The 13,234-nt window shown below is 38.5% G+C and overlaps 2 protein-coding genes across 3 annotated transcripts in view; one reads left to right on the top strand and one right to left on the bottom strand.

The window, feature by feature from the left end:
* Nucleotides 1-11,128, top strand: part of LOC109911248 (high affinity cationic amino acid transporter 1-like) — a 36,164-nt gene extending 25,036 nt beyond the window's left edge. For both annotated transcript variants that reach the window (XM_020510541.2, XM_048604936.1), the window contains exons 6-12: nucleotides 1,912-2,134; nucleotides 2,873-3,012; nucleotides 5,075-5,177; nucleotides 5,551-5,756; nucleotides 6,571-6,737; nucleotides 7,602-7,710; nucleotides 8,981-11,128. In XM_020510541.2, coding sequence (XP_020366130.2) covers nucleotides 1,912-2,134; nucleotides 2,873-3,012; nucleotides 5,075-5,177; nucleotides 5,551-5,756; nucleotides 6,571-6,737; nucleotides 7,602-7,710; nucleotides 8,981-9,141 — 1,109 coding nt within the window. In that variant the 3' untranslated portion in view covers nucleotides 9,142-11,128. The remainder of the gene's footprint in view (nucleotides 1-1,911; nucleotides 2,135-2,872; nucleotides 3,013-5,074; nucleotides 5,178-5,550; nucleotides 5,757-6,570; nucleotides 6,738-7,601; nucleotides 7,711-8,980) is intronic.
* LOC109916610 (serine protease 23-like) overlaps nucleotides 1-13,234 on the bottom strand; it is a 98,789-nt gene that overhangs the window by 80,998 nt on the left and 4,557 nt on the right. The gene's annotated exons all lie outside the window — the stretch shown is intronic.

Below are 13,234 nucleotides of genomic sequence, written 5' to 3'. Positions count from 1 at the left end.
GGTCCCTTACAGACAGAAATGGGAATCTATAATGTGAAGCAAAGAAATGGTTAATCGATTAAATACACATTTTGATTCTGTGCTCACAAAGGAGGACATAAATAACATACCAGAAATGTTGGGGAACAGAGTTTCGTGAAAGGAACTGAAGGAATTCAGTATCAGTGTTGATAAAATAGACGGGATTGAAGGCTGATAAATCTCCAGGGCCTGATGACCTATATCCCAGAGTACTTAAAGAAGTGACCCTGGAAATAGTGGATGCATTGACGGTCATCCTCCAAGATTGTATACACTCCGGAACAATTCCTACAGATTGGAGGGTAGCTGATGTAGCTCCTATTTTTAAAAAGGGAAATAAAGAGAAAAATGGGAATTTTAGACCATTCGGTCTGACAGCAGTAGTGGGGAAACTGATAGAGTCCATTATGAATGATTTACTAGCAGAGCCTTTGGAAAGCAGTGGCAGGATTGAATAGTCAGCAACAATTTATGAAAAGGAAATCATACTTGACAAATTTGCTGGAATTCTTTGAGAATGTAACCAGTGGAGTTGAGGGGGAGCCACTGGATGTAGTTTATTTGGATTTCAGAAGGTTTTTGACAAAGACCCAATAAGATTAGCATGTAAAATTAAAGCCATGTGATTGGGGATAGTGTATGAAATGGATGGAAAACTGGTTGGTAGACCGGAATCAGAGTAGGAATAAATGGATCTTTTTCCGAATGGCAGGCACTGACTAGTGGGGTACTGTAGGGATCAGTGCTAGGACCCCAGCTATTCACTACATATCAATAATTTAGATGAGGGAACTAAATGTAATATCTTTAAATTTGCACATGATACAAGACTGTAGTTTTACAGATGAACAAGGTGGGAGGGTGAGCTGTAAAGAGGATGCAAAGATGTTTCAGTATGATTAGGACAAGCTGAGTGAATGGGCAAATGCATGGCAGTGTAACTTGGATAAATGTGAGGTTATCGACTTGGAGAGCCGAAAAAGGAAGGTGGATTATTATCTCAATGGCCATAAATTGAGAGAGGGCAATGTACAATGAAACCTGGGTGTCATTATATACCAGTTAATCAAGTTAAGCATGGAGGTGTAACAGACAGTCAAGAAACAACTGGTATATTGTCCTCCATAGCGAAAGGATTTGAATACAGTAGCAGGGAAATCTGGCTGCAATTAAACAGAACCTTGGTGCAACCACACCTGGAATATTGTGTGGAGTTTTGGTATCCTTATCAGAGGAAGAATATTGTTGCTATAGAGGGAGTGCAGCAAAGGTTTACCAGACTGATTTCTGAGATGGCAAGAATGATATGAGGAGAGCTTCAATCAGTTAGGATTATATTTGTGGCGTTCAGAAGAATGAAGGGAATTCTCACAGAAACCTGCAAAATTCTAACACTACTAAACAGGGTAGACGCAGGAAAGATGTTCCCAATATCAGGGGAATCCAGAACCAGGGGTTGCAATCTAAGAATAAACTATTTAGGACTGAGATAAGAAATTTCTTCTCCCAGAGAGTGAGGAGCCTGTGAAATTCAGTCAAGGCCAAAATATTGTATCATTTCAAGGAGTTGAAATTAGCACTTTAGGCTAAAGGGATGAAAGGATATGAGGAGAAAGCAGGAACAGGCTACTAGGTTGGATCATTAGCTGCAATCATATGAATGGCAGAACAGGCTTGAAATTCTAATGGGTGTGCTGTTGCCCATATTTTCTAAGTTTCTCTGTATCTGAAAGCAAAAGGTAATATTTCTGAACAGAACCTAAAAGATTGATCTGTCTTTTCAGATGTTGGCAGTCTATGTATTTTCATCACTTCTTGTTTTTTAGTTTCTGATTTACTGCATTTTTATCTGTTATTTTATATTTCTTTTTTGTTTTCTATTGGTTTCAGGAGAGGAAGCAAAAAATCCTCAGAAGTCCATTCCTATTGGGATTGTGGTTTCCCTGCTGATCTGTTTTGTGGCCTACTTTGGTGTATCTGCTGCTCTCACACTTATGATGCCTTATTACATACTGAACAAGAAAAGCCCACTACCCGAGGCCTTTAAATATGTTGGCTGGGAACCTGCTCACTACCTTGTGGCTTTTGGCTCTCTCTGTGCTCTCTCTACCAGGTATTTTGAGTTTTGGTTCAAAAGAATTTTTCTTTTCTTCGGAAAAAAAATTTAACTAAGTCTCTGATGAAAACTCTTCAATAAAGAGTTGAACTGTACAGACCATAAAGGTCAAATAATCAAACTTTTTTAAGCTGATGATATTCAGCTTAATTGTAGGACGCAAACAACTACTCGGGACTAAGACTGTGAAGAAATCTGGCAGAGTTTCACTTCCTGATTTCATGTGTACATCTCTCATGTCCGTTGCTGAAACGTGAATATGTTGGTATTGTACAAATAGGTTTGAGTTAGACTGATGTCCGCTTTTGAGTTGAGTTCACCATTACTTGTTGAGTAGGTTTGTATGTGAATGATGTTCATTTGGATCATTATTTGAAAACTGTTAGCATCTCTTTGTACTCCAGTAAATCATCAGCACGTTTGCAGGGGATAGAGAAAGTGTTACAAAACTAAACAATACAACAGGAAAATTTTACAAACAAGAACTGCTAAGGAACCATGAACAATATATTGGTGTTTTTTCAAATGATAATGAAAGCACTGATTTCAGTCAGAATATCTAGTGTTAGTAATGCAGTTAGTAGATGTGGAACTTAGCAAAAGATGCATAAAGTCATTCTGAAGCCAGCGAGATTCATAACTCACTCTACACAAAAGACGCTTGAGGGACCAGAAAGAGAAATCAAGCTAGCTCCCGGTGGTTCCTAACCAATTGTCCTTTTCCCTTGTATCCAGCCTGCTGGGCTCCATGTTCCCTATGCCTCGTGTCATATATGCAATGGCTGAAGATGGATTGCTTTTCCGGTTCCTGGGGAACACGCACAAGAAAACCAAGACCCCAGTGCATGCGACCATCGTTTCTGGCATTGTTGCTGGTGAGTACCATTTGTGACCAGGTTGCAAGTCTTTATTTTATTGAGTTCTGCTGCTGGTCTGACAATTTGCCTCTTTGAATTCAGAGTATTAGAAACTTTCAGCTTGAAGCTTGAAGGTCATTTACTCATCATCCTGAGCCAGCCCGAAAGAGCTATCCAACAAATCTGTCCTTCCAGCTCTTGGTCCGTACCTTTGTAAAATAATGGCTCTTAAAGTGCATATCCAACTACTTTTTAAATGTGATGATTATTTCTACTTCTATCTCTTCTTGGTAGTGAATTCCAGATCCTAAACATCCCAGAAGTGATTTTTCAAAAACTCTCCTCCAGTGCTTCTAACAATCAATGTGATTTTTCACGTCTTTGCTAAGGGGAATATGTCCTTCCTATTTAATCTGTCCAAGCCTCTCATAAGTTTATCAAACCAAATTAAATCTTCTCACAGTTCCTCTTTTTCAAAGAAAACAGCCCCACCTTGTCCTCATAGCTTAAGTATTGTAGGCCTGGCAAAAATCTCATAAGGTTTGCTATAATTTAAGGGAGGTGACAACCTAGTGCTAGTATCACTGGATTATTAATGCTCAAATAATGTTCTGAGGACCAGGATTTGAATCCTACCACAGCAGATGATGGAATTTGAATTCAATAAAAATCTGGAAATAAGAATCTAATGATGACCATAAATCAGTTGTCGATTGTCAGGTAGTTATTGAGGAAGCAGGGAAGCTGCAGAAGGACTTGGAGAGGTTAGGAAAGTGGACAAAGAAGTGGTGGGAAAATGTGAGGTTGTTTACTTTAATAGGAAGAATAGAGGCATGAACTATTTTCCAAACAGCGAAAGGCTTTGGAAATCTAAAGCACAAAGGGACTTAGGAGTCCGAGTTCAGGATTCTCTTGAAGTTAACATGCAGGTTCAATTGGCAGTTGGGAAGGCAAATGCAATATTAGCATTCATTTTAAGACAGCTAAAATACGAGAGCAGAGATGTACCGCTGAGGCTGTATCTGGCTCTGGTCAGAACACATTTGGAATATTGCAAGCAATTTTGGGTCCTGGGATGGATATGCTGGCCTAGGAGGGCATCCACAGGAGGTTTACAAGAATGATTGCAGGGATGAAAGACTTGTTATATGAAGAGCATTTGAGGACTCTGGGTCTGTACTCGATGGAGTTTAGAAGGATGAGGAGGAATGTTTGAAATTTACAGAATCCTGAGAAGCCTGGATAGAGTGGACGTGGAGAACATGTTTCCACCAGTAGGAGAGACTAGGACTCAACACAGCCTCTGATGACCCTTTAGAAGTGAGATGAGGAGGAATCTCTACAGCCAGAGGGTAGTTTGTCTGAAGAACTCATTGCCACAGAAGGCTGTGGAGGCCAAGTCATTAACTGTAAGTAGGACAGAGATAGATAGGTTCTTGATTGGTAAATAGATCAAGTGTTACTGGGAGAAGGCAGGAGATTGGGGTTACAAAACATAACAACCTTGATTGAATGGATGGGCCAAATAGCTTAATTCTGCTCCTATATCTTGTCTAAGGCTGCTCTATCACCCTCTACAGCATTCACATTTTCTGTAACGTCTGAACAAAACTTGCACAGTACTCTAGCTGTAACATTATTAGACTTTTATCATTTTAGCATCCTCAGTAGTGGAAATTATCCCATATGTCGTATTTGCCTTACCTACCTGTCTGCTATCTTCGAGGATTTATGAATAGGCAGTGTAAGGTCCCCCTACTTCTTGCAGTACATATTTTTACTCTTACACAAATCATTGTGACGAAGAGGTGAGGATACTGAAGAAGAAATGCTTCTAATGAATCTAACCCCTCTGGAGCAAAGGGAGAAATGAACTGAGTTGGACATTTCATTTTGTCCCAAAGAGATTTTGAAAATGCTCTTTGGTTTCAAATGAAGGAGGAAAAGAGTGACATAAATAAACTGAACTGCAAAACTGGTTTTCCTGTGGACTGACCTCAAGTCTCAGGAATATAATAGAAAGTTGAATTGATGTGTGAAGTGCTTTGTTTGTATTCACATATTTTTGTTTTTGATTCAGCTATCATGGCACTACTGTTTGACCTGGATGTTCTGGTTGACCTCATGTCTATTGGTACACTACTTGCCTATACCCTGGTGGCAGCTTGTGTTCTTATCCTCCGGTGAGTGAAGTTTCTTGATGTCACTATGATTATTATTGTTGACCTTTTTCAGCCAAGATCACAGACTAGTGACTTACTGCCATAGCAGTGCTAAAGCTGTGGGCTGATGTACAGTGAACTCGGGGCCCATTTGGAAGAGCCTTATTGGTGAGATGAAATTGTTCCTTTCCTGCTCCACCCATTCTTTGTAAAGTCAGTGTACTAATGTACCACAATGCTAAATGATGTCCTTGATTTGATTTCTTTCCCACCCAGTAGTTTTACATTGCATAGAGAACTGAATTGATTTATCATCCCATCTCTGCCTTTCGTGTTCCTGACCTGAATTCAACACATTGCACAAAACTTTAATCTTACCTTATTCTGTCTGCAGGTACCAGCCTTCTCCAAACAAACGTGATTTGTATGAAATGACTGAATTTGGGGAAAAGAAGAGCAGCCTGGCAAGCCAAATGAACAGTGAGGATTATCAGGCTGAAGAAAATACCTCAGTGAGCTTAAAACTGCTGTTCAAACCAGAACGACATACCCCAACTAAATGTTCCGGATTAATTATTTATATCAGTGTTGGAATCCTCTGTAAGTATCTTGGATCTAATATATTATGATACAACTTCTGTAGTGTGTGCAAAAGACGCTAGACTCTGTTAATGCTTATCTTGTCAGTGGTGAAGGTTGTACTTTTTTTAATACGATAACTGCCAGAGAAATTAAATTAATTCCTTCCTTGATAAACATGACTTGTCCTACTTTAAATTATTAACTGCTCAGATGTTTTTTGAGTGATACCCAACACTCAGCAGTAATAATAAGGAAACAACTAATCAGGAATTTAAGTGAAATACACAAAGGAAACAGTTGCAGAGTAAAGGGGCAGATTTTGTTGTTACAAAGTCGCCAGTCACCTCCTGACGTAGTTGTGTTGTACAAAGATATTGCAATGTCCTGATTGGCAGGTGTTCTATTATATTTACCATTAAGGTACCCTCATAATGGCTGTGCACATATAGGAATTGATACTTATGAGCCAAAAGCTTTTGGGGCCTGATGAAAACCGGGTTATGATTGCAGTATTTCAGGCTGGGCTTTTACAGCTGCCACAGTCTTGTACTGCTTATGGTTTGGAGTTTGAGTCTGAAACCATGCGATCAGGTAGAATGTAAGTAAGCTATACCTAGTGCAGAGGAAGAGTACCTTTGTATAGCAAGAGTAGAAATTGGATCTTAATTGAGGAAGCATATCTCTGTGTCTCAGTAGTGCCTTATAAGAAAGTAGGGGACTTCAATCTGTTTAGCTTGATCTAATTTCAAAACAATGCCCATTCCTGTTTTTCTTTTAATCAAATACAATTCGTCTTAATTTCAGTTAATTATTTTTTTCAATTCTATTCTAGCAATTGTTTTGACTTGTATTTGCATTGTACTGGCGAAATGGCTCGAGGAGTTATTCAATGGACATGTAATTTGGATGACGGTACTTGTGATGCTGTGCATCGTTGTTGCTATTATTACTTTCATTATATGGAAACAACCACAGAATGAAACGTCACTTAGTTTTAAGGTAAATCTTTGATTTCAGAATAACTTAGAAACAGAGAGAAAATTTCCAATTCCCTTTCTATAAAAGAAACTAAATCCTGCAAGAGTACAATTCCATCTCTATTGGCTAAGATTCACTACCTCAAGCATACCATACCACATCCCCTTTTATTTGGGCCTGATTAGCATGTAATTAGCATGTTATTTTACAATGTTCCTTCACTTTGCTTAATTCTTTGTATTTTTCAAAAAATTATTTGAGGTTTGGGGATATTTGCACGAGTAACCAGCAGGTACCAACAACCAAGTTGTTGTTAGGTTCTTCCCTGCAGCCACCCTGTCCAAATATAGAATGCCGTTGCATTGTCCCACAGGCTGTTCAGATATTAGAATTCTCAGGGCATGAGAATTCAGACACTTAAACATAGTGATGAATGTATTGTTACTTACCTGTCCATGCTTGATCATACATCCTACAAAGTTACTAGATCCAGTCCCTTTTTTGATCTCTGCGGGAGCAGCTGAGATCAGTTGACATTGTTAGGTTAAGTTGACCAGGTTAGGGAGAGGAAAATAGTTTATCAGTCTTGATCATCCTTCACCAGCTCCTAATGGAGTCTGCAAACGTCAGGTGAAGTTTGGACCTGTGTCAACTGTGATGGTGGACAGTCAGCCGGTCACAGTCAGTGTCTCTGTCAACAAAGCATGGCTAGTTGGAGGACTGTTTCATGCTTTGGAACTGTCTCACAGAAAATTGTGACGCCCTCAGGAAAATTGAAGAATGATTTTCATGGATGATTGATAGAACAAAAACATCAAATGTGTTTGCAGTTTAGATATGCACCAAGTGCACAATATACTGACAGATTCCTTTTTGTCTTTTCAGGTACCACTCCTTCCTTTCCTACCTATTGTCAGTATGTTTATAAATGTTTACCTGATGGTGATGTTGGATTTGGGCACCTGGATCCGGTTTGGAATTTGGATGTTCATAGGTAAATATACATCTACAATTTTGTGCTTGCCCTAAAATAAAACTGGTAATTGTACACTTAACACCTCAATTAAGATAGTAGTTAAATATAAAAAGCAGAGAATACAAGTCTCCCTGCTGCCACTCGGCGCAATCAGGTCAGTCTTGAATAATGTGCCTTATTGTACCTCTTGGTAAAACTTGTGTTCAAATCTCCAAGTTTATCAAGCAGAACTCCATAATACTTTTCCATACTTGCACCTCTACTCATCATTGTTGAGGTCTAACCCACTTCTTACTTGCAATTCAGCCAGAACAAAATATAAATCATTGTGGACTATTTGATCACCCCTAAAGGTCGAGGATAAAATTCAGCTTCAGTCTTTTCCAATTCAACTCTACTAATTTGATTTCAAAGACCAGGAATTCTTCAATTAATTTATATTATTTTAGTTAAAATTGGATTTACCTCACAATAGTTGTCCATGCATAGTTGAATAACTTGGTCAAGTGGCCTCAGGTTGCACACCATTGGATTGATTGGATGCTTTCAGTGATGGTCAGCAATCATACCCAGATTTTTGCTTTTATGATCATGATTACATAATGAATTTATAACGTTTCACTTTAATTTATATGTTGCCACTGAAACAGCAAATTAAGTGGTGCTGGGGAATGTGTAAATTCAGATTGGGGACAGGATGCCAGAAGTAATGATGCACATCAGTGATTCCAAACAAAAGTTATACTTTCAATCTCCTCTGGACTCCATTGACTTCCACCATCACTGTGGCATCAGCATTGGTGCCATGAACCTCAAATGTAAAGCAGTCATCTGCTTCCTAAAGATGGGTAACATTTCTGTGCTTGCTCTTAATTATGATGATGGGGGATAGAAATTCACTATAGCTCCTATCTTAAACCCGCTATTCCTACAGGGAATGGGAAAATATTATTTACCCCTTGTTCTTCAGTGTATCTTCCTGTTGCTGTAAAATATTGCGGGATGTTTTATCGGAATATCAGGAGTACAATATAAATACAAGATGTTTGTGACATTGAGGTTCTTGTAAGATGATTTATTTTGCTGCTATGTTTTATCTGTAGATAGAATTTTTTAAATAAATATCAACTAGATTTGCATGAAGCACATGTTCTTTAAAAATATATTTTCATGCTTTATAATTATTTGATTTTTCTCAATTGAAGTTCTGTATTTTGACATCTCTACCTGAGAAAGGGTCTGTAAAATTTGTACTGTGAAATTACATTTATCTTTTAATTTTCCCTAGGTTTTGTCATCTACTTTGGTTATGGAGTGTGGAACAGCTCTGAGAACCAGCGATCCTCTTTCAATCCTGTAGACTCGGATAGTCAAGAAAAAATGGATAAAATGCTTGACTGCAACATTTTACTCCCTATAGAAAAAACAAAGGAAATATCAACAGCATAAAAGAGAAAATATTGAAAGGAGTGATCCGTATTTACATTGACATTTATATGTCCTTGCTAATTGCATTTATTACTGTTTTTTTTAAATAGAATGTTAGAAGTTGAGATGACATATTTTGCCTTTTTTATATTCCATTGTTGCCCACTTAAAGTAACATACTTGAGGAGTTATGCAATCCACCCAAGGTGAGGGATCACAGGAAGTTTTATTCCCACTGACAATTCATTAGTAATAAAAATGCTACTTGACTTCTGTTGGTACTGCTTGACATCATGACTACCAGTCTATTGTGACCAAGCTCTCATTCTGTCTACACAAATTGAATTTTAAAATGTCAAACTATCAATAAACATTCTCACTGTTTTGAGAAAGTTCAAGACCCGCGTGAGCAAGTTAACATTGCTATTTACGTTCATTAGATCTGGTAATGTTACATCAACTTTACAACAAAATAGGGGAGAATGGGTTTCGCAATGTCAATGGATTGTTAAGTAGAACGGTGTCATCTCAACCCATTTAACTGTTTATTTCCTTGAATTATAAGTTCAAGCCTTTCACTGTTTGCATAGAAAAGGATTCATTGTTATTTATTGGCTCTGTATTTTATTATGTAATTAAACAGGCATTGATGTATTTCAATTAATATAGAGAAATCACAGCTATTTTACAGTAATGTAAAATGTGTGTCTTTGTGAAACAAAGTTGCTGATTGATAACATATAAGCCTGGCAGTGAATATTTTGATAGACTGTTGATATTCTCTCCGCTGTACTATAGTAATAGTTCAAAGCATGAAGAGCGGTGATGAAAATGTCTTGTCAGTTTGTAGTTGTAATGTTGATCTAGGCCTGCTCCACATGGCTACTTCTTATTTCCCAGGTTTTTTGTTTAGAGGGCAGAGACACCAGCTTGGTTGTATATATTTTTATGTAAATATTCTGGTATTTTATAAATACTGTCTTTCATTATATAGCTAAAAACATGGTTGGGGTGGAGGGCAGTTGGTTTTCTTTAAGAAAGCACTTGAACTTGCTACCAGAATGTGTAGAAAGTGCCTAATTTTCATTTCCACTCGTTGTTGAAACAGAGAATTAGGAGTTTCCTTAATAAGCAGCTAATCTCTAATATCAGTTTGAGACCTGGATAGCAAACTGAAAATTTAACCCAGTGTGTCCATGAAACTCTGGAAGATTAACAGTTGTAACTGGTGTTACAGAAAACAAAATTGTGGACCAAATAAATGGGTAAAATAATTTTCATGTTAGCTGAATTAACATAGTATTAGACCTATAGTGAAAGGGACTGTGTTCATTCAGTGTTCATGTTGGACAACATTTCACAACAAACTTAGTGTGAAATCTTGTCGCACAATCTTCATTTTAAAATTGTTCTTTGCCTGTCTCAGTCCAATTAATTTAATTCACCTACTGTTTTTTTGGGGTAATTATACTTGCTTGGCATTGTTTTGAATGTGGATCATTATTTGAACATTTTAATGCATTTTTTAAATGACAGAGAACACAAACTGATTTGAAAAGTTAACATTGCTAACTCTGAAAGTCAAATGGTAATAACTTTCTCTTAATTCACCCTTCACTAAAGTGGATGTAAATAGGAAGGTGTATCTAACAGTATTTGTGAAACTGCATCGTGACCAATGAAAGGAAAATATTATCAAATGACAATTTTATTCCTTTGGAGTATTTACATATCAAGTTGTGTCTTCCATAATGAAATTTTCAGTTATTTTCTCATAAAATTTAAACAATAGTAAACTGAATTGTTTTTATTAGTTTGAGGGAATAATAGTCAATGTTCAGATTTTTCTTCAAATAGTGCTGATAAAAATGAAAGAAACTGCCTGTAAATATTTCATGCTCTGCTATGTGTCTCTGTGTATAAAACTATATTATTTGTCAATCAACATTTATCTTGTACATATGTATTGAGTAAATTGTTTTGAATCAATAAAAATATTAATAATTGATTTAATCTATGAATTTCTTTCTTAAATGACCCATTTCTGCATTCTGCTTAATTTTTGTGCATCACCAGCTTATTTTAAAGAACATTGTATATGTGCAGAACATTCTACTTCAAAAAATAGCTTAATACCCTAACTCCAAGGAAAACAGCCACTTTTACAATGAAAAGCATTAAACAGAATCGTCCCAGTCCCTGAGTGACGTGGGCATCGAAGCAAAAGTTGGGAAAGTAGGGTGGGATCGGCAGTGATTATGTTCTTGACATCGAGAGCAGAATGTTCCATTCTGCAACAAAGGGCAGCATTCTACTAGGCTTTGAGCAATGTAGGCTATGGTGAGATGAGCAGTAGCATTTGGTGAGATGGCCATCTCGACATCAAAATCATCTTGCCACAACTTCCCTACTTTGGTCAAGCAGCACGAGGATATTCTTGCCAGGGAGCAGCAAGTTCCCAATTGACTTGTTCTTGGTCATTCAGCAATTTGCTAATGGTCAAACATGCTACATATTATGATCTTACCAAACTCACTATGGGAACACTCAACATGGAAACCAGAGCAGGTTCTTGGTGGGTTCAACTTGCTGCTTGCTCCAAAAACCAATCCCCCATATTGGATACAAGGCACCTCCATTTCAGGGCATGTTCCACAGGCACCAGCCACATACACCTCAAATTCACTGACTGGCATCTGACATGTACCAGCCTCTTAATCCACAATGCATATCTTCAGTCCAGTTCCAGGATGTTTCTGCACCACAATGGTTCACCTCAGGCAGCACCAGCAATCCCTATCATTCAAATGCTACGGCAAGAACATCGTGAAACAAATGTGAAACAAATTTGGGTCAAGTGCTAGACCAGGCCTCATTTCTGGGCTGAACGCTAATTCATAGTACTCACTCTCTCAGTCTACCTAGATGCTCACAATATCCGTGCCTTTTTGTGCTTTGCCTCCTCAACCTGAATAGTTGGCTCGTATAGCATGGCAAGACTGTAGTAATTTCACACTGCCACAAATCCAGAAAGTTTGCCACAGTAGTCAGCAGGCCTCAGTCCAGTCGAGGAAGATAATATCTCATGGGTTCCAGGCACAGTAAATCAAACATAGCCTGCGATACCAGTCCAGACCCTGCTCAGGGCAGTTAGTTTCAGGATCCTCTTCTCGTAAGGGCTAAGGAGATGAATAATGTGGATCACACTACCTGATTTGACTCTTTCTGCCCTAGTGTGGGCTGTTTTGCTTCTGAAATGAGAGAAAGAGGTATTATGTGAGATAAGTGGATGGCACAGCTATTACTGTTGGTACAAATGGGAAGATTTCCTGAGCAAGTGAGTAGGCTGCACAGAGGGCATGCAGGTTTGTAGTACTGCAGTTTGGACTGAGTGAAGTCGGGTGCAGAAAATGTTGCAGGCAATAATGAGTGGTACAGCATGTGCCTAGGTGGGAGGCAGATGCAATAGCAGAGGTAGAATGAGAGTTACTGGAGAAAGTGGTGGCACACTGGCAGAGTGGTGAAAGACATTCCTCCAGACAGGTTATACTGCTTCAACACTGGCTGCTGTGTGCTGATTTTGGTGGCCTCCACTGTTGGTTCTCAGGGAAGAGAAGTTCCTACCTATACATCACCTCATCCAGCAGGATATCCAGAACCACACCCTCAAAGCAGGACACGGATTTCCCCTGTCTGGATTGCTGGTGCTTGTCCATGTTCACAATGGCCTTTAAAATAGGGTGGTGGTACCTCGGATGCTGGACAATTCTGGGATCTCCATTGAAAACTTGAGAGTTACTATGGGAACAACACATGGTAAAATAGGGCAAACCCTATTAGAGAAAACCCATAGCCTTATAGGGAGATTTACTCCATCAAACTTGAGGTAACTCGCACTTAGCCAAAAAAAGTAAGATTCCATCACAAGTGCTAAAATCTCACTATTGAGTAGCAACAGGCCTATTTGCATACATCTAACTATTAGCTAATGTCAGAGATAGTAGGAACTGCAGATGCTGGAGAATCTGAGATAACAAGGTGTAGAGGTGGATGAACACAGCAGGCCAAGCAGCATCGGAGGAGCAGGAAGGCTGACGTTTCGGGCCTAGATCCT

The sequence above is a fragment of the Rhincodon typus genome, chromosome 14, assembly GCF_021869965.1.
Source record: "Rhincodon typus isolate 14 chromosome 14, sRhiTyp1.1, whole genome shotgun sequence".
Taxonomy (NCBI): Eukaryota; Metazoa; Chordata; class Chondrichthyes; order Orectolobiformes; family Rhincodontidae; genus Rhincodon; species Rhincodon typus.
The sequence above is the reverse complement of the archived record's forward strand: the minus strand, read 5'-3'. Positions and strand labels throughout refer to the sequence as shown.